At 45.0% G+C, this 27,959-nt stretch overlaps 1 protein-coding gene across 2 annotated transcripts in view; it reads left to right on the forward strand.

Moving 5' to 3' along the window:
- The window catches only part of CAPN8 (calpain 8), a gene marked incomplete at its 5' end in the record, with an annotated part of 77,070 nt that extends 49,395 nt beyond the window's left edge, over positions 1–27,675 (forward strand). The window contains 13 exons of one of the 2 annotated variants that reach the window (XM_081299904.1): positions 245–405; positions 3,073–3,248; positions 7,140–7,151; positions 10,184–10,395; positions 10,901–10,937; positions 15,823–15,891; positions 18,054–18,111; positions 19,503–19,567; positions 23,739–23,807; positions 24,210–24,288; positions 24,871–24,987; positions 25,949–26,007; positions 27,560–27,675. In XM_081299904.1, coding sequence (XP_081156030.1) covers positions 245–405; positions 3,073–3,248; positions 7,140–7,151; positions 10,184–10,395; positions 10,901–10,937; positions 15,823–15,891; positions 18,054–18,111; positions 19,503–19,567; positions 23,739–23,807; positions 24,210–24,288; positions 24,871–24,987; positions 25,949–26,007; positions 27,560–27,583 — 1,138 coding nt within the window. In that variant the 3' untranslated portion in view covers positions 27,584–27,675. Of the gene's footprint in view, positions 1–244; positions 406–3,072; positions 3,249–7,139; positions 7,152–10,171; positions 10,396–10,900; positions 10,938–15,822; positions 15,892–18,053; positions 18,112–19,502; positions 19,568–23,738; positions 23,808–24,209; positions 24,289–24,870; positions 24,988–25,948; positions 26,008–27,559 lie in introns of both variants that reach the window. The other variant, XM_081299903.1, reaches the window with a different exon arrangement.
- Between the last annotated feature and the right edge of the window lie 284 nt (positions 27,676–27,959).

Consider the following 27,959-nt stretch of genomic DNA (forward strand, 5'->3'; position numbering starts at 1 on the left):
CAGGCCCTGACTCTGTGTGGCTGGTAGGTCTGCGAGTGGGGTTCTTCTAGAGCTGAGATGCTAACCACAAAGAGGAATTTGGATGATGACCTTGGCCTGTTCCTATCAGTGGACTGTTGAACAGAGTCAGTGAGCCCTTAGCCTCTGAGACCACTCACAGGACTCTGCTAGGGGGTGTCCCTTTAATCACCCCTCCAGCCCAGCTCCCTTGACTGAGAGTCCTCCGGTTCCTCTGTCCCCCCAGGATGTCATTTTCAGATTTCTTAAAGCAGTTCTCCCGCCTGGAGATCTGCAACCTTTCCCCAGACTCTCTGAGCAGTGATGAGGTGCACAAATGGAATCTGGTGCTGTTCAATGGCCGCTGGACACGGGGTTCCACCGCAGGTGGCTGCCAGAACTACCCAGGTAAGGTGGAGCGCTGCCTGTCTGGTCCTCCCTGAGCCGGATGACTTCATATGTTAATCTTGGGATAATGTCTTTAGACTAGAGGCCCTGGTTGTCCTCATGCTCAGAGGCCAGGGCAGCAAGGATGGGTGGCCTGATCTCAGCTTCTGTGTGTTCAAATCAAACCTGCTTTGCCCAGCTGCTCCTGCCTCCAAAGAATGTGCTTCTTACTAACGGCTTTCTTGCTCTTGGCTGAGACCTTTTGTTCTCCTGGGCTTCTGTGCTAGAGGAACACGGGCCCAACAGCTGCTGTTCCTATAGGCGGCACAGAGTATCTGGTTTTCTCTGTGTGGGCATCTGAGTCAGAGTTGGAAGGGCGAGACAGTGAAGGTCAGGGGTGGTCACACACAGGGCATGCGTGTGGCCACCTTGCACTCTTATAGGAGTCACTGGGGCTTGCCTGCAGGGAGAGCCTGGTGCAAACCATTGCTTCTACACTAACTTGGGTCCTGATCTTATTAAAGGGGGGTAGTCTTCCCTGGTTCACAAAAGATCACTAATATGTACATGTATAGGCTCCTCCTAGGTTGAATCTGCTGAAGCAGCACCTGATGAAGAAGTTCTGAAAAATGACTCCACATCTCTTAAGGAGAAATGAAGGAAAGCTAAACCTACTCTCTTCACTTTGCAACCCCCCCTTTCCTACTCCCTGCCGAGTTTGCTGTTGATGAGTTGATTTGGGTTGATTGACTCAGCGGGTATGCTCAGGGGTGGGGCCAGTCATGTTGTTCTCAGCACACAGCTCAGTGCAGGAAGTGGCATTATCATAAAATCCCATGTGGATATGGTCTGGGGGCTTGACAAGGTCTCTCTTCCTTCCTTATCTAACCAGAGTTCCTATTTTTTGGTGGCAGAAACCAGAATGCTGGGCAGACAGGAATGAGGGGAGTCTGTAGTCCTGGCCCTGTTGCTTAGCTGAACAGCTGTGAACTCCTGGGAGGGACATTTCCCTTCCCTAAGCTTCAGTTTTTTGATCCTCAGAATGGGGTGATAATTCTTAACTTTCGACCTTACTTGGGTCTCAGTGAGCATCTTAAAGCAGAACGTGTAAGGAAGCACTTTGTAAACTGTGTAGCGTCATACAAATGGGATGTATTATCTTTATGGCCCATTCTCTTCCTACAGTACTGTTAAGGAGTAAACAAAAAATGTAGGGATTGCAGTAATGTTGCATTTGGGAGAAATTAAAATATGCTCACCATTAGCAAGCTCTTAGAGAATGTAGAGGAAATTCGCATGGATCATTTTGGGAGCTCAGAACTGTAGGGGGTGCCCAAGGTATCTGTCTGTACCAAATCATAATCCCATCTGTGCTGCCAACTAGCTGTCAGGAAGAGATGGATTGCTCTTGCCCTTTGGTAACGATGTAAGTATAGAAGATTACCGAATTTTCTATCTCCCCTGGAATCTACAGATCATTGGCTTTAAAATCCATACACTTGTGCCTCAAATCAAAAATCTGGAAGTGGAGATTCTGGGAAGGTGGAATTGAATAATACTGTTAAGAAAAAAATAACCAGGGGCTCTTGATCACCTGGGAGTGCTATTGTTATTTAATGGAGTTGGCTCCTCACTTAGAGGATGCAAAAAACCCAAATCTAAACAACAACAATAAAACCGAAACAGAGTTCAAAAACCAATTACCCTTTCCCACTCCTTTGTCCCCTCAGGGCACATCATTATTGAAATTGTTGAGGCCCTTGTCTAGAGACACCTGTCAGGCTGATCCTTTTCAATTATCTTCTGCTCTGAACTGTCATAGAATTGCTGCTGTGTGCCTTTGGATGATCCTTTTCACTTCTCTGTGCCTCTTGGCTTGTGCAGTCACCAAACAGAGAGTTTTTTGCTTTTGTTTTAAATTAACTTCATCTTTGAAATGAAGAATTCCTTTTAAATATCCATAGATGGTGTGTACAAATGCTTTTTAATTGCATGATTCCTCATGCATGATTAAATGACTTTCTCTTGAAGGGAGTGTGTTTTATCAATGGGCTGCAACACCGTTATTATCATGAGGTCCTTGGGCTGGTGGACAGAGGATTTGTTCTCAGGGTTGCGTTGGGCTGTTGAAGCTGGGGTCTTCTCTGAGGGAGAACATATGCCAGTCAGATGGCTTTCTAGCTGTTCGGGGGAGCTCTTCTTGGTAGCTAGACTCTTCTGGGACTCTGTCCTCTTCGGTCTCAGACATGCTTTTCTCATGAGATCTCCCTTCCTCTGGGATTTTTTTCCCCATAGTCCAGTTGCTGGGGACAAGGAGCTATTAACTATTTCCCCAGTGGGACTTAGAGGTTACTTCCCAGCCCAGCCCAGGGTAATCCCAGGATCCTGGGAACTTGAATATTCCCAGTCAAGCAGGGCTGGCTTTGACTGAATGCTTGGGTGGATGAAATGGACAGGTGCAATCTTTCCTAGTGCTATGGGATGAGTCTGCTCATGTGTGGTGTGGGAAGGAGGGAGGAGAAGTGCCTAACCACCTTTAAAAAACACTTTCTGGGGCCTGCTCACCAGGCATGGCTTGGCCAGAGTTATGCTTTCAATGGGATGATCAAGATTCTTCTTTTTTTATTTTATTCTTTTCCATCTCCTCACCCCCCAACAATGGAACCACCATTACTGGGCGATTTCTAGCCACTTACTGGACTAATCCACAGTTCAAAATCCATTTGGACGAGGTAGATGAAGACCAGGAGGAGGGAGTTGGTGAACCCTGCTGTACGGTGCTGTTGGGTCTGATGCAGAAAAATCGCAGGCGACAGAAGAAGCTAGGGCAGGGCATGCTTAGCATCGGCTATGCTATCTACCAGGTATTGAAGAGTTGGGTTCTTATTTACTGTAAACTTCATGTCTTTGGTCTGAATGTGTTGGCCCATAATCAGACTGCATATTCTATTGCTTAAATATTCCTAATCGAGCATTGTCTTTATTCTCCTAATACCTCTTCCAATGGCCTTACTGAGGCCTGAATTCCATAATTAGAGATTCATTCCTGTGGCTCAAGTCTCTGTTGTTAGCACTGAGATGTGCAATTCCTTAACTTTGCCTGTTAATTAAAAACTCAGTGAAAATTTGTTTATTAGATGTTTTTTCCAAGTATAGGCACCTTAAGAGACAGAAGAACATGGGGGCAAAAGGCACTTGAGGTCACATAGGTGGATGATAGGCATCACTAGGTAGGAGAAGAAGGTTAGATTTGGGAGCTGAAGATACAAACTCCCTTCTTCTCACCATGGGGAATCTGGAGACATTTGTGGAACATACAGAGCATGGCTTGGGGACACACGGCCTTTTTGGGTTCTGATGTCTCTAGATTGGGGAACACAACCAGTACAGCTCTTGGCCTTCAGCCTGTGGCTCACTATGCCAATTTTTTCCCCTAGTAACCACGCTTCTGCCAACTTAACCTCGCAGATATTTTAAAGTAAAATGTTTAGGTCTTGATGACCCAGCAAGGAACAAATTGGAATCTACTTCTTCATACAGGCAAAGACTCCATAGAACAAATTCCAGAGGGATTCATGGTGATTGTGGTTTTTTTTTTTTAAATAATTTTGTTAAAAATGATTTTCTTGGGATAAAAACATAATAATAATTTTAATCAAAAAGACCAAAAGCTGATAGGCAGTCCAATGGCCCAAAATGCAAGAAAAAGAAGTGCTATAACCAGTAAAGAAAAGTGCAATTGCCAAACTCATACCATCCTCCTTCACCCCTTAATCTTTCATATTCTAGAACTTAGGGCCTTACACTCTGTGTGTGTGTGTGTGTGTGTGTGTGTGTGTGTGTGTGTGTGTGTGTGTGTTACGTGTTGGAGGGATGGTATATGGAATAGTTACTGCTCAATGGCAGGATAAAGAATTGCAAATAAATAAATTACAATTCTACTCCTGATCAGCTCTTCTAGCCTCACCTAAAATGTAAATATTACAAAACCAGAATCATTGCTTATAGGCATAAAAACATAAGAAGATACTTTTTATATGCATGCCAATACAACAAACTTTAGTGAGCATCTACAATATACCCTGTGTGAAGATGAAAATTGAGGACACACAGGAATATCACGGTTACTGCCCTCAGAGTGCTTACCATCTAGTGTGGAAAATCAGACACACACCACTGGGCAAGTCTAATCAGCTATGATTGTGACCAACGTGGTGGGCTGGGCGATCCTCAGCTTTATGCAGAAGGAGACTTTGATCAGAGCCTCAAAAGATTTCCTAGATTTCAAAGGTGCAGCAGGGAGAACATTCTAGCCTGAGGGAATACCATGTGCATCTCAACAGCTTGAAAGTCAGGGTTCTGGAGAGAGAAGAGTAAGCAGACATGGCTGCAGGGTGAGCTAGCTACTCAGAGATAATGCTTCCAATTCTCCATCCATTGAGTCTACCTTACATAGTCATTCGTTTCATGATAGCATTGTGTGATATAGCATTTGCATTCATAAATAATACATAAAGCATGCCAGTTCTTCAGGCATCACATTATAGCTGCTTATGAAATACTCTCATGTGTGTGATCCATGGTCTTTCTTCTTATAAGAGGCACATAATTTAAGGCCTGACATTTGTGAACAGAAGCAGTTTTAAAATTAGATTGAGGGAATGAATGTAGGGAGTAGCCGTGGCTATAGGGAGCAGCTGGGGTTGCAGGGAGCAGCTGGGATTGTAGAGTAGCTGGCATTTTGGGGATGCCATACAAGAGTATGTATCTTCCTTCTCTGGCCTTAACTCTCTGAAACTGGAGTCTAGTTTGAAGCTAAAAACCTGCCACCTATTGAAAAGCAGCCAGGAATCCCTGAAGGCTAAAGAGCCCTGCTTGTCTGGTCTTTCCTCCTTTCATCTTCCTGCAGTGACAACAGCCTCCTGCCAGGCTGGCCTGTCATTTGCACTCAGGATCCTGCACTTCCTAGATAGCTGTCTCTTCCCATCCCTCCATGGGCAATGGCTAAGGCCTTCTCTTCTGTCTCGCTGCACTTGCCTGGCTCAGTTCCTGCCCAGTGACTCTTGGCGGGGTGGATTTGGAGCATAACTGCACTTGCCTGGCTCAGTTCCTGCCCAGTGACTCTTGGCGGGGTGGATTTGGAGCATATTGATAGCAGCTGCAGTGGTCGAGTTGTTATGAAAAGACTGCCAAAGTAGTTAGGGAAGCCCCTACTGGGGAGGGAAAAGCCCCTGCTTTCAGGCCTGGAGTGGAGAAGAGAGATTTCCATGCTTTCCCAGACAGTCAGAGCCTCTGCATGGATGATTTGGGTTTAAACTCAAAATTAAAGGAGGAAACAGTGACCCCAGACTGTTCCGTGTCTGTTGCCAATGACAAATAGATGCCTGCTGGTCCCAATTTTCCCTCATTTTGTTGTTTCTCAGAGTTGTAGGCAGTTGCCCACTGACCTTAGCCACCAACAATGCCTGCCCTGCCCTTCTGGTCCAAATAGCCTGTGTGATAGAGAAGAAGGAGGGAAAAGGACACGTGGGGGTGGAGTCTTCTTCTCTAGCCTAGCACATGGCAGGGCTTCTACTCTGGATCTGAGACTCATCTCTTGTGGGAGTCAACATTTGTAGTTGTAACTAAGAGAGCCTAATTCTTAAGCTGGTAAGAAAGGAATTTATCACCTCATGACCAGACTGAGGGAAGGAGAGGGATGCTTAGGACAAGGGACTTGGGTACTACCAGGACTCTTTCTCTCCACACCTCCTGTTTACTGTTGGTGCTCTTTTCCCAGACTAGATGTCTTTATCCTGTAATATCATGAGCATAAGGGAAGGAGCTCCTTTTCTTAGTTTCAGTTACAAAAATCCTAGAGAATTTTTTGATAGACTGAACTTGGGTCACATGCCTATTCTTGGACCACTTGTGATGACCAAGGGAAAGATAAATTATGGCTCAAGATGAGTGAGATCCCTCTTCTGGCCAGGACCTTGATCTGGGAAGCCAAGTCTGTAGGTTTGTAAGAAGATGTCAGCTCTTATTTAAGCCTGAAGTTTTATTAACTCTTGAAGAACCTAGGATTTTTGTAGATTATACACAAGAAAATAAAATAGAAAAGTAGAACCTGCCCTTCACCCCCAGATTTCTAGGACTTAGTAGTTTATGAATGACCTTGAAATTGATTAAAAACTGTCCAGACTTAGAAATACTAACTAGTTTCTCACTTATGCACCAACTAAAGCTACTAAAATCTATCATCTACAATCTATCATCTCCCCTGTAGGGAGGAATGCAAAAGCACAAAGGGAGGCTCTTGAGCTGTTCAGTAACCTGCTTTTTTTAAAAAATTATTTTTTATTTGTTCTAATCAGTTATACATGACAGCAGAATGCTCTTAGATTCATTGTATACAAATGGAGCACAATGTTTCACTTCTCTGGTTGTATATGAAGTAGAGTCACACCATTCAGGCAATCATACATGTACCTAGGGTAATGATGTCCATCACATTCCACCATCTTTCCTATCCCCTCCCTCCCCTTATCCACTTATCAGAGAAAACATTTGGCCTTTGTTTTTTTGGGGATTGGCTTACTTTGCTTAGCATGATATTCTCCAACTCCATCCGTTTACCTGCAAATGTCATAATTTTATTATCTTTTAATGCTGAGTAATATTCCATTGTGTGTAGATACCACAGTTTCTTTATCCATTCATCTATTGAAGGGCATCTAGGTTGAGGTAACCTGCTTTTATCTTCTGTCCTGTAGGTTCCCAAGGAGGTATGTGAGTACTGTACTGACCGTGACATCCTTCCTTTGGTAAGAAAGAGCTTGACTGCCTTTGGGACAGGTACCCAGCACCATCTGCTTCCTATGAGGGAAACCAATTCTCTTGTGGACTCACTGATCCGGTGAGCTGGTAGCCCTCGTCATGGACACCATGGGTAAAGATGAGCCCATTCCCACCTGTCAGGATTCCTGGGAAGGGAATGGAGGCGATCTTTGCCCCTGTGTGTCTGACGTTCTGGTCTAAACAAGATGATTTTAGTATAACTTAGATTCCTATTTACCTGGACAACAGAAATAAATGCTTTCTGATTTCTGGTAAGAAAAGGAAATACCAACTTTATCTTCTCAGTTCTCTGCTTTTCCCGAGCCTCAGTAATTTCCAGCTGGGTTAGGGGGCCATGTTTTCAGTGTCACACTTCTATCCGGAATGTCCTCTGCCATCCCAGGTTCACCAGGCTATCCCATCCACTCAGCTAGTTGAAGGCAGGAGCCTCAGGCAGTACTCCTGGGAGGAAACCTGCATAACTCATTGTGAAACGCAGTCAGTGCAAAGTGAGGCCTTTACACATGCTAGTGATGGTCTCCTGGGTTATAACTGGAAGAGCCTTCAAGAGTCTCAATGCTCAGGCTACACCACAGCTCAGCTGCATCAGAATCTCTAGGGTGGGGGTGGAGGATCCAGGCATCATAGATTTGTGAATGACCCATGTGATTCCAATGTACAGTCAGGGCTGAGACCCACTATTCCACTCTGGAGTCAGTTGCACTCATTATGTAGCAGTGTACCTGCCCTGTTGCAGCCTTCCTCCTGCCTTTTCAGGTTCTCAGGCTTGTCCAGTGATGTAACAAATACCAACAAGAGCAATATTCACAGACTCCAGGCCTATAAAGTGTTAGAGACTACTGGTCTACCCTGCCCTTGGATCACAAATGCATTTTATTATGGAGGGAACAGACAAGGGCATATGGATGATTCAGAGCAAACACGTCTTTGCTACTTCAATTAAAACCAAACCTGAGTTAAATCAAGTTGATGGTGGTTCCCATCAGAAATGCCCCATTAATATGAGTGAGGGATCATATACATGCAGGCAGTGTAACTTTCCTCGATAGCATCTCATGGTTCCCTCAGTGTGACCCTGTGGATCTTGTGTTCTCCAAGTGTCAGTGAGTCTTTAGGTCAATGGATATCAGACTTGAAGTTGCCTCAGAATCCCCTTCAGGGCTTGCTAAAGCACAGGTGGCTGAGCCTCACTCCAGTCGTTTCTGGTTTTGTAGGTGTCCAGCCCAGTAATTTGCATTGTCCCTAGGTTTCTTATACTGATTCTGGTCTGCGCCCACACTTTGAGAAGCACAATCAGTTAAACCTGCTGGATTCCTGTCCCTTTGCTCCTGAGTCAAGTTGAGAGAATATTTAAGGTCAGGGATGTTGTTGCCTTAGCTTGTGGGGGGTTCCTGGTAGGAAGAGGGGATCCAGCTCTTGTGTTAGTGTCTCCAATTCCCACCCCAACTTCCCAAACAGGGCTTCTCTAAGCTGCTCCACCCTGAAACTCAGCTTCCCTCCTTCCCAGCTCAACCCAATTAGAGTTTGCTTCTCCATTTCCTTCTTCTTCTTTTTTAAATTGGTGCATTATAATTAAATAAGAATAGCAGGAATCGTTGTTACCTATTTGTAAGTGCACACAACAGAACAATACAATTTGGTCAATTTCATTCCCTACTGCTTCCCGTTTCGTTACTTAGTATTTCTTCTGAAGGGGCTCTCTCTCTCGCTCCCCTTGTTATCTTCAGGGATGGCAAGAATAACATTTAAATAGGGCTGGAGATGTAGCTCAATGGTAGAGCACTTGCGTAAGATGCATGAGTTCCTGGGTTTCATTCCCACACTGGGGAAACACACACACACACACACACACACACACACGTAACTCATGACACTTAGGCCTTAGCCATGACCTTGTTGATCATGCCCCCAGCATTCTTATGCCCAGAGTGTAAATATTTTCAGTAGGAATATCAAGCACTGTGACTGCTGGGTCAGCAGGGGCTGCCTGCGGGATCCCTGTGAAATCCTGGCCAGGGCAATGGGGACAGGTGGCTCTACTTTCCTCTCCTGTTCAGCAGACGAGTGGTTCAAGAAGTGACCACATTTGGACACAGCCCACTCCAGGGTGGGTATTCTAGATCCAGGTCACGCAGAAGTCTTAGCCCTTGCAGCTTATCAGCACTTGCCCTCTGTCACAGACATCATGATGAAGACTGATCATAAAGATGCAGTGCCATGGGAGGCTTAATTACAGCAATAACCACAGTGGCACCTGTGTTTTCGAAGCACTCTGCAGTCACTAATTAGCCTGTGCCACAAACCAATAGCCTCTCCCTTCCCTACAACAGATAAGGGGTTCCTAGGGAGCATCTTCCCCTCTGGGAGGAGAACTAGGCCCTGAAGAGGCCAGGAGGGACCCCAAATTGGGCTGGCTGTGGCTACCTCCTCTGCCTGCCTCCTTCAGAGTTCCCTCTTTGGCCCCAGCCTGACCACCTCAGTCACCTTGCTGAGTAATTTCCCCAGGTAGCCAGGAGTGAGTGGCCCATCTGGCAGCTTGTGTTGAAGGACCAAGATCAAAGCTCACTCTCCAGTCTTGGGTCTGTACTGGGAAGGTCCCTGTCACATCTACAGGGATAACTGCAGAGTAAGAGTCTATTGGAACTAGGAGGAAAGCTACCCAAATAGCACACACCAGAGGTCCTGGGCTCAACCTTTCAATTTGGGGAGGTTCAGAGAGAAAAGGTCCAGCCTCTCTCAAGCAGTCAAGTCAGTACCTCCAACAGGGCCTGGCACCCAGAAGATGCTCCAAATACATTTGATGATTGATGCACAGTGAGATCATGACAGAATGCAAGGCTTTCTGATTCTCAAGAGTGGTGTTAAAAACCAATGATCCCTAAATCAGCGCTATAAAACCCAGCTCTTAGCTCTCATCTTCAGGATTTAGAAAGAAATTGATTCTGCCTATTGCTTACAGCTGGAAAGTCACACAGATATACACCTGGGCCAGGACTTCTTCCTGGGTCACCAGCCCTCCACTCGATCCAGCACCTATGTCAACCTGCGGGAGGTGTCTGGCCGGGCTCGGCTGCCCCCTGGGGAGTACCTGGTGGTGCCGTCCACATTTGAGCCCTTCAAGGACGGCGACTTCTGCTTGAGGGTGTTCTCCGAGAAGAAGGCCAAGGCCCTGTGAGTCTCCTTTCGCTCCGAGGTGGGGCCTAAGGTTGCCTGAGTGCCAGGCCAGCCAAGGGAAATGGCCGCACACAGGTGCAGGGGCCACAGGTACATGGTACATACATGCACATAGGGCTGTGGTTTCTTGCTGGCTCATCTCCGTAAGGTCATTTCAACAGGGATTCATGTAACCACGTTCCCAAGGAAGGAGAAGAGTGATAACTGGGGTAAGGTAATGGAAAAACTCCCCAGAAATCACCAGGCTAGATCTTCTAGAATCCATTAGAGAGAATACTTAACTTGAAGCTCTTGTCTCTGATAAAAAATTCAGGGAGGGGTGAGGGTTGGGCAGCCAAGGGGAGGGATTCTCGTTGAAGATTCAGTTTATGCAGTTATTAGTAGGAATTGCAGGTCTCAGGTGGTCAGTCAGTTCCTCAGAAGGGCCAAAAACTTCCCATAAGAACCTAGTTATTAGCTGAGCTTTTAACTTTCTCATGTTTTTTTTTTCTTTGTGTTTCAGGGAAATTGGAAATGTTGTGGCTGGAAATCCACATGAGGTATGCAGTCTCTTACTATTCTAAATTTTGACATATTGCATAGCAGTGGTTGGGAGTTTCTTGTTGATTTAACAGAGTTCTTTACATATTAAGGATGGCAACTTCTTATTCATCAAGTCCACAATATTTTTCCACGTGCTGGCTCTTCCTGAGAAGATGAGATAGAAATAGCACTGGAACGCAGGCTTTGTAATGCATCCCCTCTCCCTAGGGGACAGGTCTTAGCATTTGCCACATTCAGTCATGTGAACCCACAGTGAGAGCTCACTGTGTGCTTGAGCGTTCTGTGCAGGATAAAGAAGTCTATGGGAGAAATGGATATAGAGTCCCCTGTTCTTGGATTGATCTCCAGGGTTCTGGAGGACAAATGGTGGAAGCATATGAAAAAAGATGAAAGGAAGTGCACACCTTCCCTAAGCTTACATGTGTGTAGGGCTGGGGCAGCAAAGGGGAGGGATTTAGGGGTGCTGGCGTAGCACTTACTCTGAGAAGGCCCCATGGAGGAGGTGAGTTCAGAGCCACCTTTGGAGGAAGAAGTATATCTGGTTTGCAGTGTGGGTTCACCAAACTCCTCCCTTTGTCCCTCACTGTGTCTTCAATTTCCTGTCCTTTTTCTCAGATGTGTGTGGCATTACCATGCTGCTGCTCTGTGAGGGTCACCCTGTGCAGGCACTGGTGCAGGGCCCAGGGGTGGGGCAGGACTATCTTTATGGGGGCATAGGCCCAGCTTCCACCGCCCCCATCCTACCCAAATGGACTGAGGAGTCTCTGGCTGCAGATACCACATAAAGCAATCTTCACCCTAGGGGCTGAGCTGCTGTCCTTGGCTGAATGGAGGTGGGGACAGGCATATTTTATTACTGGACATATATCAAATTTGTAAGGTTGTATTTCTGAAGATGCATGAGAAAATGACAATAAGGACCCAGCTTGCCCTGGGGGTTTTTGTTGGGAGTCTATCAGATAGAAAAGCACACCTCCACTATCTGTCCTTTCCTACTCGGGTTAGTCTGCTCTGATGTGATTGCTCCCCTGGGTCCTGGGGCCCAGTACTGCAACCCACTCTCAAGTGCCTCCTGCCTCAAGTCAGCTGCGATGCCTGGCTCCAGAGGTCCTTCCTGTGCTGTGGCTCCTAGTGGCCTAGCCAGACAGAATTCTTCCTCCCGCTCTCACCTTCCCCAGTGCAGATGCCAGCTCAGCCTCCTTGCTGCCCCTAGGGGACTGATCATTCACAGTGACATCTCTTACTGTCAGACCCAGGCATGTTAGAAGAGTCAGTTCTCCAGGGTGGAGTAGGGATCTGAGTCTTTTTGTTTGTTTGTTTCTGCTAAATCAGCTTCACACCGACTCTAAGCCTCCCTTGGACGAGGCTGGTCATCACTCCCCATCTTCATCTCCCATTGTCTTGAGGTTTTCTGAAGCCCTAAAACAACACCTCTTCTTGCCATGGATGCAGATTGGTCAGCCTATGGTCAGCCTTTAGCTTCTTGCATAGATGACAGTTTTTGGGTTTCTGCACTTGGCCTGTGGCTTGATGAAGTAGGATCCCCCATGCAGGGGGTCAGCCTTCTGGGGTCCCCCGAGTTGGCTATGGAGCCATACAAAGGTTCCTAGTATTCCAAGACCTTGTGGACCTCCGATATAACCTTGATATCCTAGAAACTCTGCTTTTTCTCTCTGGGGGCAGCTTCCCCTGATACACGCATGCTACACTACATACACACAGGCACGTACCGCATATACTCATCACACATGCGTACTACATAAACACACCACAAATATAAACACACCATACACAGAACACACATACATACCCACACATATATACACCACACACACAGCACATATATACCACACAGGTGCATATACACACAGCTCACACATACTACATACCCCCAACACCTTCCCCCACACCTAGCATACACAAACTGGGCATATGAATTACATACATATACTACATACATGCTATACACATACACATACACATATCATACCCCTCACATGCATACCCCCACATACATCCACACACAAACATATCAAATACACATGCAAACACCACATGTATACACATACCACACATATACACACAGTACACGGATACATGTACACACATAATACAGTGATACTGTGTTCAGGGAACTCAGGACTTTACAAGAGAAAGAAAGAGTTATTGCCTTCCAGAACTTCTCTTCCTCCCTCCAGAAACCTCTAAGTCATGGACAGTTGGATGCTCAAAGGGCCTGAGAGCCTGTTTAGAATGCGTGGAGGGAAAAAATTGAGGGTGAACCAACAAAAGATTGGAACTTAGACGTGTTACTTTGAGCAGGGCTGTAAAGATGTCACTGACAGGTGACATAATAACAAGAAACTAGTTCCTTGAGTTTGCCATATCACCTTATCATTTGAAAAGTTTTTTAGCATATATTCTATGAGGACAGCAGCTAATTCCATGATAATAAATTCCTTGAGAACAATGCATCAGTGCATTCAGACACAGATGATGGACAGTTCCCAACTTGTGCCAGGTGTTGAGTAAGTCCTTTTTGAATGAATGAACAAACTGAAGTTATGTTTTTACCATCATAATGAATACATAGTTCTCATTCCCTGTGTCTAAAAATTCCCCTGTGTCCAATGATCCCCCTAGTGGCCAAGTGCCTGCTCTGTGCCAGTAGGTGCTCATATCCATTCCCTGGTTTTAGTAAAACATTTTCCCAGAATAATAGACTTTTATTTCATGTCTAGAATTTATAGACTTCTCACTAGGTTCTAGTGGTCCGCATTACATGAACAATATAATCTTGGCTTTTTTCCTCCTGCAAAACTACTTTAAAATCATATGTATGAGGTAGGAAGTATTTATCATTTTTTCCTTCTAAAAAATATATATGTGTGTTTTTTGACTTCCTCATTATTTTTTAATATTTATTTTTAAGTTTTAGGTGGACACAATATCTTTATTTTACATTTATTCAGTGCTGAGGATGGAACCCAGTGCCTCATGCATGCTAGGTGAGCGCTCTACCACTGAGCCACAACCCCACCCCTTCCTCATCTTATTGGTCGTGGTAGGCATTAACATCCTCCTGTGATGAGTGAGGAAACAGCCCTGAGAGGCTGAGAGTGGGCTGCAGAGAGCAATAGGATGCCAGAGACAGGAAAGGCCATTGCTTTCCAGAACCTCTGTTTTCTTCCCCTATGAGTCTCCAAGTCACAGTTCACTCATTTATTCTGAAATCTCTGGTTATCATCTTAGATATTGGTGGAGAAGTGTGTAGCTGGAGTTTGAATCCTGGTTCCATCATTTACTGGTTGTGTGATCTGGTCCTCTTACTTAACTCTTTAAGTTAAAAAAATTTCTCTGTCTGTGAAGTGTGAGTAGTAATGAGACCCCCTCACAGTATAGTCATGAGTGTTAAGTGAAATAATTCATATAAAGTACCTCATGGTAGCAAGTATTCAACAAAAGTGATTTTGATTCCTACTGTTGTTACTTATATTAGTGTAGAACTGTCAGGCTGTATTGGGCCTTTTATCTTTATCTTATTGATGGTTTTGGAAGACATTGACCTGGCCCTCTGAAAGCTCTTCCAACCCTCTGGGAAGCTGTGACTTTTCTGTCTAGTGGTGACAGTTGGAGGATTGTTTAATTTTGGATGGAGCCCATTATCATATCAGAAAGTCTCTGGTCAAAGGCATTCCTATAATGGTTTGTGATTTTCAAAGGACTTTGACATACATTAGTGCTTATTTGATTTTCAAAATGACCCTATGAAACAGCTCAAGTTAATTTAATATTAGAGTTGAGGAAATGGATATTCAGAGCCCTGACATGGGATCCAGTAAGTGGCCAATGTGCTATTTCAGCTCTGGTCTTCTGGCTTTTAGTTCTGCTGTATCTAATTAGGCTGTGTTCTCAACCACTTTTTAATCATATTTGTATTAGTCAGCTTTTTGTCACTGTGACAAGTATCCAGGAAAAACAACAGAGAGGCCAGAGACAAATACCTTTCCAGGGCACACTCCCAGTGATCTATTTCCTCTAACCATGCCCCACCACCTGTAGTTTCCATCATCTCCCAATAGTCCATTTAGCTGTCAAGGAATTAATCCACCGATGAAAACAGAGCCCTCAGGATCACAATCACTTCCCAAAGGCCCCACCTCTGGACACTGACTGCTACACTGGGGACCAACCACTCCACATGTGAGTCTTTGGGAGGGGAACATTCTAGATCCAAATCATAACAGTATTGTTCTTTGAGAATCTGATAAAAACTAGGAAAACACATATAAATATGACCCAAAATTTTCATGCCATTTATGGAGTTCACAGGTCCCTGTGAAGGTCATCAGTGGATCCCATAGGATCCTGTGTCCACAGACCTAGACTGAGATTTCTCGGTGTCAGTGTTTTTGTTCTCTGAACTGCTTTCAGGGTTGAAATTAGGAATTGTGTGTGTGTGTGTGTGTGTGTGTGTGTGTGTGTGTTGCCCATAAGACCTCAGGAAAGGAAAGGCAGTGCTCTCTATCCCCTGGAAAAGCTGGGAGACTTTTTAGACTTCAGGCTGGAATGGAAGCTAAGCACAGAAGCATGTGTCTATAGTCCCAGCTACTGGGGAGGTTGAGGCAGGAGGATCGATTGAGCCCCAGAGTTAACTCAGAGAGGATCCCCTGGGCTGTGGTAGGGCATCCTTGCTGGATCTTAAGCCCTCTCAAGGCAGGGACCTCAGATGGCTCTCTTGTTCATTCCCATTTAACCCAAAACCTGACACAGGATTGACGCACAATAGATACTAATAGATGAATGAATGAATAGCGAATCTTTGCTTTACTTTTTCTCCTGTGATTCCCATCTTGACTTTGCAACTGTCCTTCCTCTTAGCCACATCCCAGTGAGGTGGATCAAGAAGACAAGCAGATCCAGAGCCTGTTTGAGGAATTTTCAGGGAAGGTGAGTGGAGGGCAGATGCAACTTCCCAGATGGTCAGGAACACACTCAAGAATGCTCTGGTCAAATTTATTCCCTTGGGTCTGAGGAGCCCAGAAAATGAAGCCGCATTTTCTGGGTGCCCAGCTTCTGTGCCTGTCCCCTCATTCTCTCAGAGGACAGGGTCCTTTCCTACACTGCTTGGGGAGAGTAATCATTGTCTTGAGGTCATTTTTTCTCCCTGACTTGAGAAAACAGAAAAGCGGAATCTCTAGATTCTGTTGATCGGGGCTTCTGGGCAGCAAAATCTCTCTAAATTGATACCCTTTGGAGGTGGGATTGCCCAGCGTAGGCAGGAAGCAGGAAGCACCTCAGTTAAGCTCAGTTAAGCTAGCCTGGGCTTGGAGGCACAGCTAGGCCCACTGGCCCAAGAGACCAGCAGTGAGTGCTCAGCCTGCAGAACCCAAGCTTGGACAGGGTGCGAACGTGATAACGGGGTGCTTGAAGCAGAGATAGAGCTGCCCCGATTCTTCCTCTCTGCACTGCAGGCTGAGTTTTGTTTTGGTCATTAGAACTTACCCAGAACTCAAAGTGCCCCAGGTGGCCCCATAAAGAGTGACTGACCCTGTTCTTTGGAGCATAATAACCTGCCCATAAGACCTCAGGAAAGGAAAGGCAGTACTCTCCATCCCCTGGAAAAGCTGGGAGACTTTTTAGACTTCAGGCTGGAATGGAAGCTAAGCACAGAAGCATGTGTCTATAGTCCCAGCTACTGGGGAGGTTGAGGCAGGAGGATCGATTGAGCCCCAGAGTTAAGACCAGCCTGGGCAACATATCAAGGCCCTATCTAAAAAAGAGTAATAACAATAAAAATGATGCAATGGAAGAAGATGCATCAGAAATCTCTGCAGAAAAGAAAACCTGCCAACAGTTCTTTTACATTGCCATTGGAGAAAAATCCTTGCCAAAAGTCAGTTCATGTTTTAGATGCTCAGGACAATGTTTTTACTAACAAAAGCCTACCAAGAGGCCATGTTTTATTTAGAACATCCAGAATGATAGAAAAGCTCATATGTGTAGAGTTCTTCCTATACCTATCTTTCTTCTTTCTTCTGCTGAGGAGGGTGGCACTGGCCACTCTCCCCATTCTGCTGGGGACGTGACAGGCACAGGGAGTTAAGGAGCTGGTTGAGGGCATCAAACCTCACGAGACACAGGGCCAAGGTTCAAATGTAGACTCTTAACATTCCATTTCTTCCATGACAGGCAAATGAGGGCTGTATTCTGGCCTGGAGGCTTCTCAGAAGGACCTCAGGTGTTATTATTGGGACTGATCATCCTGTGCCCCAGTGAGGCCAGCTGTCCTCACAGGAAATTCTGCCTTGTGTGGCTCTGTTTTCTCTTTTTCCAGTGCCAAGGCCTGGCTGGGGAGGAGAGCAAGTAGCTGTGCCAAGGACACAGGATAAGGAGCGAGGTTCAGATTGGATCCCAGCTCTCGGTTCAGTGCCCCTTCATCATCCTGTCTTCCATTGGAGGGTTAAGGCATGAATCTTCCCTCTGGCTCAGTGTTTATCAGAAATATACATGGTATATCCTGCTCCTCTAAATATCAAGTCCCAGTCTGAAATGGGCTTCTGCATGAAATAGCAATTCCCACAGGTGCAGTGGGACAAAGTGGCACTTTGGGATGAGACAATCCTAGCTCCACTACTTGGTAACTGTGAACCTCAAGCCATCATATCCCATGAAAATGGCAAATGACATCATACATTTAGCAGTTTACAAAACCATAGCTCTTTAACTGTAACATGGAACAGACTTGTGTTATGGATTTAAGTATATCCCATATCGTGTATGTGGTGCATCTGATCTGGCTCCTGTTACTGCTACTTGTCACACTTTGTTTTCTGTTTAGGCAAGCCCCATGCAAGGAAGCAAGAGCCTCGGAGGCAGGCAGCCTTCTGCTGCGGTGGGCACCAAGCTCACAGTGTTAGCACACACCCCTGCTGGGCTGTTGGGGACCCCAAAGGAAATGGAGAATTTGAGTTTTTAAAGCTGTCCTATGCTTTTAAGATCACAAGGCTGGTGGGCTGGGTGTCTGACCATGGGAAAAGCTCTGAATTCATTTAGCATCTTTAAGTAGCTTGGCAGGGCTGACATGATTTGCAATTGGTTGCTCTTTCTAGGATTCTGAGATCGGTGCCAATAAGCTCAAGACAGTTCTGAATGGGGTGTTTTCCAAACGTAAGTTCCTCCCTGGGTCCTCTCAGAAAGTCTGTGGGCACCTAAGAAATATGCTGGGGTGGGATTGAGGGAGGTGGCTGGCAGAAGTTAGCCAGGATCACTATAAGGGGGACTTTGGCCTCTGACTCCACAGGTCCAGCAAGATGGGAGCCATAAGGTAGGAGAGACCAGTGAGGAGGAGGCACTGGGTGGGCGTGAGGGAGGTGCTGGAGATCAGCTAGACCTTGCATAATGGATCAATAACCTGTGATGTCAAATGCAATCATTTGCTGAGTCCTGGGAGTCTGGGCTGCAATTGACTCATGTGACACTGTCTCACACATTTAATATGGTTGTACCATGAGACATGGCAGATTAAGGACCTTCTTCTGTAGCCATCTGGGGAGGCAGGGTAGAAAGGATGATTCTGACTGTCCTAGCCTAAACCTCAGCACCATGGGAGTTGGTATGGAGCCTCCTTCTCTTCTGGTCCAGGGATGGGCCTGGTTAAGTCTTCCAGTTGGTGGAGTAAAGGCTGTCTTTCACCCTGAATGAGAATACAGGAAACAGGGGCTTCCTGGAGATGGACATAGGGCTGAGCAGCTCCCCAGGGCTCTGAGCCCAGGCCCTGGCTCAGGATGGCTCTTCATCCTCTGCTCCTCTCTTGCTGCTGCTATTGTTGAGAAGAGTGGAGAGAAGAGGAGAAGGCTGCAGGGTCTTTGACACCTGCCTTGACTCCCAGGTGTGAGTCAAGTTAGGGGCCAGGGATGAATAGCAGTGCTCAATTGAGTGACAGTAGATTGTAATTAAAAGTGTAGCCGGTGGAGCCCCAACTCTGCCCTCTACTGGTGGTGTGACCTTGAGCAAACTCTATAACCTGGCTGGGCCTCCGTTTTCTTATCTATAAAGTGGGGATAATGATGGCATCTACCAAATCAGGTGGTTTAGAAGAGTAGATGTATAGTGATTAGAACAATATCTTGCTAGTGAAAATTTGGCTGTTTTATTTAGAATTTATATACCAATCTCTGGGTTAACACTTCACTTACATCATCTCATTAATGCTCACCAGTTCTTGGGGCAAGTATTGGCATTAATATTATCATTATCATTCTCATCTGATGGAGAAGGAAACTAAGCTTTCAGATATTAATCTGCCCAATCCATGCTTATGAGCAGCAAATTCGGGGTTCAGAGATTGAACTCTGATTCTGGTGCTTGTTAGCACCAGGAGGCTTGGGGGGTATCTGCCCATGAGCCCATCACAATGTTCTCACTTTTTTTTGTGGAGACCCACATTCAGCTCCGTAGTCTGGCTGGTGTCTTTGGTGGTCTCCTACTGTGGAGGTTATTTATTTCCCTTATCTTCAAACAATCCTCATTCTCACCCTCTTTTCTATTTCAATCTTTAGGAACAGACATTAAATTCAATGGATTCAACATCAATACTTGCAGGGAAATGATCAGTCTGTTGGATGTATCCTTTATATGTCACATTATTTTTACTGTTTTTAAAGATTCCTCCACCTTTTCCAGTAGGAAAGGAGGGCAGAGTAGAAAAGGGGGAAAATGAGAAGGGAAACATGCATATATTGAGCATGTATTAGGAATCGTGGTTGAGTTTCAAAGAAAAAGGTATCATTTCATGAATATTCCTCAATAAACTTGAGATTATCTCTGCTTTCCAGGTTTAAAAAAAAAAAAGAGGCAGGCAGTGTTTAAGTGGCTTGTCTAAAATCATGCAATTTAAAGATAGCAAATGGGTGGTATTGTGCCCCTCCTCCGCCACCCACATTGGGAACTGCAGTGTTCCTCCTTCGGTCCCACCATCCATCTATTATTGCCCATTATGAGGAGGACTTTTTTCAGAAACTTCACATGGTCTTTGGACTTTCTCTACCAATACTATACAATCATCACACAAGATATTTTCTGTCTGATCTAATTTAACACTCTCTTCCTGTCAAGGAATGGTCTTAATCTTTTCCAGCTGCTATAACAGAATATCATAAACTGGGTGGTTTATAAACACCAGGAATGCCTGGTGCAGTGGCGCATGCATGTAATCTCAGTGGCTCTGGAGACTGAGGCAGGAGGATCATGTGTTCACAGCCAGCCTCAGCAAAAATGAGGTGCTAAGCAACTCAGTGAGACCCTGTCTATAAATAAAATACAAAATAGGGTTGGGGATGTGGCTCAGTAATCAAGAGCCCCTGAGTTCAATCCCAGGTATCCACCTTCCACCAAAACAAAACACCAGAAATTTATTTATTAAATTCTGGAGGCTAGAAAGTCCAGGATCAAGGCATGGCAGATTTTTGTGTTTGGTGAGGAACTGCTTCCTGGTTCATGACTATAACTTTACAAGGGGGAAGGAATGAGTTTTCTGGGGTCCCTTCTATAAGGACACTAATTTTGGTTGTGAAGGCTCCACTCTCATGACCTAATTTCTTCCAAAGGCCCTACCGCCTAATTATCTCATACTGGGATCAGCTTTCAACATATGAATTTTAGGGGGATAAAACACCCAGTCTATAGCAAGTGGGTAGGAACTTTAGGGAGGGATGGAGAAAGCTAAGGCTAAGCATGGATGGTCCAACATCATTTCATCATTTCAAGTTTTGCCTTGGGCAGCTCTAAGTTACCATTCTCCACAATGTTGGCAATAAAGAAGCTTTAGAGCTTTGGGAGGTTGTCCTCAGTTCTTAGGGGATCATCCATCCTGAGATCTGATGCCCTTTTCTGCAGGATTCTTCACTAATAATGGAGTGGGACAGGAGGACTGATTTTCCTTTGTGTAGTTTTCATGGAGTGCATCATGAGCAGCAGAGTTCATGTACTGCTGGGTTATCAGTGATGGAGAGATGGTGCTATTTAGTGGTCCCAGAATGGCAGAAGACTATTCCCTGTACAGTGCTGGAGCTGTTCAGCCCTGTGTCCTTCCAGTAGTTTATGGACCATGGAGAACTGTTAAGGGTTGATCTATTCTGCTGCAAATAGTTCCTTAGTTTCTGAATCTTTCTCATCAAACCTTACCTGTGGACTTTAATTCGAATCCTAGAGTTACTATGTAGCTAACCCCTTATTGTCCCAGTGGTATTTGTATCTCTCACAGTTCCAAGAGGACTATGATTCTGTCACTCTTCAAGAGTTTTTTCTTCCACAGATTAGATAGTTCAGGGCAGTGGTTCTGAATCATGGTGTGCAGCAGATCCACCCATGTAGATTTTTTTTAAAAAAAGAACAGCTTAGTTAATGTATAATTCATGTTCCATATAATGTAGCCACTTAAAGTGTCCAGTTCAATGGGTTTGGGTAGATTCAGAATTGTACAACTGTATTAGTCAGGATTCTCTAGAGGAACAGAATCAACAGGAAGAATAATTATAACAAAAGGGATTTATTAGGTTGGCTTACATGACTAGAAGTTGCATAGTCCACAATGGCGGTCTGCAGCCTGGAGAGCTGGGACAACCAGTAGCTGCCCAGTCCAAGAGGCTGAAGCCCCAGAACAAGAGGGATCAATGATGCCACCCTAGTCTGAGACCTAAGCCTTCTGGTGAACCACTGTCAGAGTCCGCTTTGGAAAAGTGAAGAAGAGAAAGTCTGATATCCTCAGATGATCACAGCAGCAATCAAAGCCCTGTTCAAGAAGAATGGAGCTTGCATCTGCTGCTGGTTCCTTGTTCTTCCAATCTTTATTCCATCCAAGCCATCATCGTATTGGTCAATGCTGCCCACACTTAGGGAGGGTCTCCATTTCAGTTGGCTATCCCACATGCCAATCATTCCTAGACTCTCATGGACACCCCCATAATCATCTTAATCCTTGACATCTCTTAATCCAATCAAGTTGACAATTCAAATTAGCCATTTCAACAACCATCACCACAATTTAAAACATCTTATTGCTTTGAAAAGAAACCTTGTATTCATGTTAGAACTCACTCCTCATCTTCTCCCATTCCTAGGCCACCACTAATCTATTGGCTCTATAAATTTGCCTATTGTGGACATTCATGTAAATGGAGTCATAGAATATGTGGTCCTTTGTGATTGACTCCTTTCATTAGCATGATGTTTCAAGTCCTATAGCGTATATTAGTACTTCATTATCCATAGAGATTTGAAAATACAGTTGCCTGAGTTTCAGTCCTGGAGATCCTGCCTAGAGGTCTGGTCTCTATAGGCAATTTCCTCTGGAATTTAGGACTACTGGTTTTCTGGCACAAGGACTTTGGAACAGACAAAAGTCCAGATTCTGGCTCCACCACTTGTTAGATGTATAAATTTGGGTAAGTTGCTAAATGCTCTGAACCTCAGTCTCCCCCAACCCTGGAAAAAATGGGATAATAATATCTACTTTGTGTGGCTATCATAAAGGTGAAATGAGATGCAAGTACATGAAGTGCCTAGACACAGGGTGTTAACTTCCTGTGTATAGTTCTCTCCTCAGATATGTTGTTTGTATTATTAGTAAGCCTTTGAAGGCTGTGGTCAACATTCAGTGTTGATCATAGATAAAAGAACATACGCTTTCTTAAAGGATGTGTGTTCGTCAGCTGTCCATTACTGTAACAAAATACCTGAAATGATCAATTTATAAAAAGGAAAGGTTTATTTTGGCTCACAGCTTTTGAGGTCCAGTCCATAATTTATTTGCCCTATTACTTTGGGACTGTGGTCAGGCAGCACATCATGGTGTGAGTATGAGGTGGAGCAGAACAACTTACTTCATGGAAGCCAAGGTGGAAGAGAGAGAGAAAGAAAGCTGGAGTCCCAATACCCCTTCAAGGTCATGCTTCCAATGACCTAGAGTCTCCCACTAGGCCCACTTCTAATGGTTCTGCCACCTCCAATGACACCAAGCTGGAGACCAAGGCTTTAACACACAGTAGGAGGACATTCCAGATCCAATCTATAGCAGTGAGTTTTGCAAGAATTTCCGCTGGCTAAGGAAGTGATCAGTGGTCTGTTTTAGAATTTGAACATAGTGCTATAACATGCTGGTGTTTATTCATTTTGTTGTGGTGAAAAAAAGGTAGACTTTCAAAGAGACTAAACTTCACGAGGTTAAGTCCAGTTCAGAACTGAGTCCCATAGGGTGGCACAGCACTCAGGGTTCACTGGTGGACGGAACCCAAATTAGACACGGAAAAGTTTTAGTTATGATGCATAACTAAAACACCTGATTTAGTTATACAGTGGCTGGTGGGAGACTGTTTGATTGAGAATCATGATCCGGGGCCTCCTGATGATTTTTCTGATATCATTTTTCTGATAACATGTTGACATTCGAACAAACTGTCATTTGAATGACCAGTCACAGAAATTTAAATCTGGAAATGAATTTGCATATCACGGAGCTCGGTTGATGCTAATTAGTGATATTGCTAGGAGGTCTTCAGGGTGGTGATATATGCTCTTTATTCCTACCTGTGTGTCTGGCTTCAAAGAAGGGCCTTGGTGGGTGTCTGGCTTTTTAATCTGCCTTTGAATCTGTTTCCCACCATCACCCTGTTGCTCTCTTGCTGCAGAAGTGGAAGGTTCACTGAGGGCTTATGGCTATCATGTACACTCACAAGAGAAAGAATTCCTTAGGGCATGTAGGTTTGGGGCTCAACCATGTTGGCCTTTAACCTGTTTAGAGCCATGGGACAGGCACCTTGGGACCGGTGGAATTCAAGATGCTGTGGCTGAAGATCCACAAGTATCTGGTAACTCTTCTCTCCCTCGTGGGCAGCTTCTGGGCCTTGGCCCCTTTCCTCTATTTTAACCCTCCATGGCATTCATTCCTGGTCTGGACCCTAGTCTACCAGACCTTTAGTCATGATCAAAACCACCCAAACCTGGACACATGGTTCAGGAAGGAACACAGAAGCAATGAGAGATGCTAATGGCCAGCCCCTGCACCGACAGTGCTATCCAGAGGGCAAGAGGGCTGGCACTGGCCTTCAGCCCAAGCTCTTCTCTTTGTTCTGGAACCTTCATGGGAGGAGGCAATGAGATCTCTTCTTGAGCATGTTCCTCACCTTCTAAGGGAGCAGTAGAGTGGAGGGAGATGGTTATTGTGGGCCAGGGGCTGCTGTTCTCTATCTGGAATTTCTGTCCTGCTTTAGGAGATCTATCGGGAAACAGATTATAACCACTTAGGGACCATCGATGCCCACGAGATGAGGACAGCACTCAAGAAAGCAGGTGAGGACGGTACCTGTAGAGAAGGTCTTAGAACCCAGATGTGCTCAGTTTTAATAGTTATTCTCAGAATGGTGACTGTTAATGGCACCAATCACTGGGCCATCTTCTGTTGGAGCTCAGTGTGGCTACAGAGCTTTGTCAAGTACCCTTCCTGTTCAGGAAGGAGAGGATGCTGCTGGACTCTAGGTAGCACAGAGCTTCAGAATGTTCCAAGAACTGTGTGCTACTGGGAAGGTGACAGCCATTATAGAGAATGGAGCCCTGAAGGGGACAGGGAGGGGCCCAGCCACACGGGCGGTCCCTCACCTTTTCTGCTTTTGCTTGCTATGGCTGATGGGACCCTGACTCAGACAGGGCTGAGGCTAGTGTTGGACCAGGGAAGGGACTGATGAGGCTTATCTAAGAGAAGATAAACTGGATGACAGAACACCTTCAGGGAGCTCCTGGGGGAGGCAGAGTCAGTTGGTTTGGCAATTTAGAGAGAATCATGAAGGGGCCTGTGTAATGTCAGCCCATTGAGTTTTTACTGGGGACAGTTCTGAATCTTCCACTATCTGTGACTCAGGTCTCCTCTGCCCTCAGGTTTCACCCTCAACAACCAAGTGCAGCAGACCATCGCCATGCGGTACGCGTGTAGCAAGCTTGGCATTGACTTTGATGGCTTCATTGCTTGTATGATCCGCCTGGAGACCCTTTTCAGTGAGTCCTTCTCTCTTTCAAATATACAGGACTGAAGTTCAGGGGCAGGACCAAACATTGCCTTTCGGAGGCCAGTGGTTCTAAGAAATCACAGCCAGGGCTTCTATAACTGAGGCTCCCTTGGGGGAAGGGGAGGTGGACACGAAAGGGGCTGAAGGTGGTCCTGTTGGCCAGGCCCAAGGGCAGAGATTGCCTTTCCTTGGAGATTTAAAAAGCTGTGATCTAGAATATTGAGCACCTACTATGTGCAGCCTCTAGGTCAAGTGAATGAATGCCATCTAAGGGCCATTTCTGAATGAATCTCAGAAATGGTCCTTAGATGGCATTTAGTGTCTATACACATTTGCCCTTCCATGAGGGTCCTATTAGGAGCCACCCAGGGAGGGGATGGTGTCCTCTCTGGAAAGTAATAAGTGTTCTCCTGCCACTTTGGTCCTTGGGATCCTGATATTTTATAATCGATAATGGGGTGGGGAGGGTGGGAAGTGGTAAATCTTAAGAAGAAATGATCAAGTAGTCAGAGACAGAGCTAAGGGACTTGGATACCCACTACTTCACCTCCTGTTAATATAATTACAAGAGTCTGAGACGAAGCTTTTGAGGGTAGAGATGTGAAAGGGACCATCTCTGTTGATGACTAGGTTTGTCTGTTTGGGACATCTCCTGTCAAAAAAAGCCCATCCTGGGTACTAAGTCTAGATCTAACTTGAATATTTTTTTCTATCTTGGTGATACTGGGGGTCTAACCCAGGGTCTCATGTATACTAGCCAAATGCTCTATTATTGAGCTATACCTCTAGCCCTAGATCTAGCTTTTTGAGGTCCTTGGGGCTAAGTAAGAGCCAGAGGGGAGGGGGATGTAAGAGAAAGGGGATTTCCAAGTCTGGACGGGTTGGACAGATGCAGCCCTCTGTTTCAAAGACCAGGAACAGGCTAATTTTATTCTTCTCTGGTATTTTAGAATTATTCAGGCTTTTGGACAAGGACCAGAATGGAATTGTCCAGCTCTCTCTGGCTGAGGTAAATGATATGGTTTGATGAACTGATTGCTGAGGGTGCAAATTCTTGGAAATTCTTGGGCGGTGTAGTGCTGGGTTGTGTTTGTTCCCACTGACTGTCTTATTTCCACATGAAAACCATGCATGGGCTAGGCGAGCATGGGGGAAGGAATGTGTTTGTCTATCATGCAGTTTTTCAAACATTGTTATTTATTAGTATTATTATCTTAAAGATAAAGCAATGACTACTTTTCAAATCCTTTCAAAGATGCAAGCTCTTGTTCATTTGGACGGAATTGTGTGTAGTAGGAATAGTTTGAAGTCTCTGACTCTAGGGTTAGTTATCTCAGGTTGAAATATAGAAGGACATCAGAGACAAGAAATGAAGTTGCAACAAGGTAGAATGAAAATACAAAATAAATGAGTGGTTCTTTTTTTCTTTGCCATGTACAAGTTACATAATGCTTTATGCAGAAACCACTCTACTGCTTGCCAGTCAAGAACTGTAGCCTCAGGCAGCAGAAGCCTTTAACTGGCCTGAGGGTGCAGCAGGAGGTGTTGACATGTCCTAAAGGTCCAGGTCAGTGGGGAGGTATGAGCCCTGGTCCTGCTTCTGAGGCAGTGGACCAGGTTATTTCTGACCCTGCCAAGTTGCCTGGCCCAACCACATTTCTTTCTTCTCTGAAATGAAAATGTTGTTGACCCCTTTTCTGAGATCTAGGAAAGGCCCTCCTTCCAACATACCTGTAGATTTCTACAGATGTCCAAGCAATAATGCAGAACCTAAAATGAAGTATATATATATATATATATATATATATATATATATAAAATACAGATGCATATACAGGAAAATAGGAAAAATATAGATAACATATATAATAACATGTATACATATATAGAAATATAAGAAGTATAAGAAATAAGAAAAATTATGAGAAATACACACACACACACACACACACACACACACACACACACAGAGTTGTCCCTGGGTATCCACAGGGACTTGGTTCCACATCCTTCCTCAGAAACCAAAATTCACAGATGCTCAAGTTCCATATTTAAAATGGCATAATATTTGCATATAACCTACGCATATCCTTCTGTATATTTTAAATCATTTCTAGATTATTTATAATACCTAGTAAAATGTTAATGCCATGTAAATAGTCGTTCTACTGTATTATTTAGGGAATAATGACAAGAAAAAAGTCTGTTCATGTTTAATACAAATGCAATTTTATTTGAATATTTTCAACCTGTGGTTGGTTGACTCCGCCAAGGCAGAACTTGGGGATGGGGAAGGACAACTGTACACATACACTGCCCCCCCCCCCACCATGTTTGGAAGTCCCCTTTGGATCTAGGGCTTTCCCTAAGCCACATTTTTTCTAGTGCTTTGGCTAAGGGACTAGCTTGTGACTTAGCTAAGGGCTTTCTGTGATAGAGGAAGACACTCACTAGAGAGTGGGGATATAAACAGTCGTGCCTAGGTGGGGCTGGGAGACATGGTGGTGGAAGGATACTTGCTCCCTAGAAGCTGTGAGCTCACCCTGTCTCTTCTTTTGCAGTGGCTGTGCTGTGTGCTGGTCTGACCCAGTGCTTTGGACACCGATGACACTCCCAGCCTCTCCACAAACCTCTTTGCCCGCATCTTCTTTACAATCTCATGAACATTTACCCTCAAGTGACACTCAAATTCATATTGTTCTAGCCTATCCTCATTCCTTGACATGCTGGTCTTTCCTACCAGAGCACGCTGGGGGTCTCTGGGTCTCATTCAACAGCTTGGAGCCATGAGTTACTTAAGCTGATTCCAGAGCCCAGTGGGGGGAAATCAATCAATTAAAAGTTGTGTGCCAGGGTGGTTTCTGCCTTTCTCTAGCGAAATGAAGTGTAGACTGTGTCTTGGGCTTTTCCCACTATAGGAAAGAAGATGTTTTGGAAAATGACATGAACCAAATTACCAAA

This window comes from Spermophilus citellus, assembly GCF_964194105.1.
Source record: "Spermophilus citellus genome assembly, chromosome: 6".
NCBI classification, from domain to species: Eukaryota; Metazoa; Chordata; class Mammalia; order Rodentia; family Sciuridae; genus Spermophilus; species Spermophilus citellus.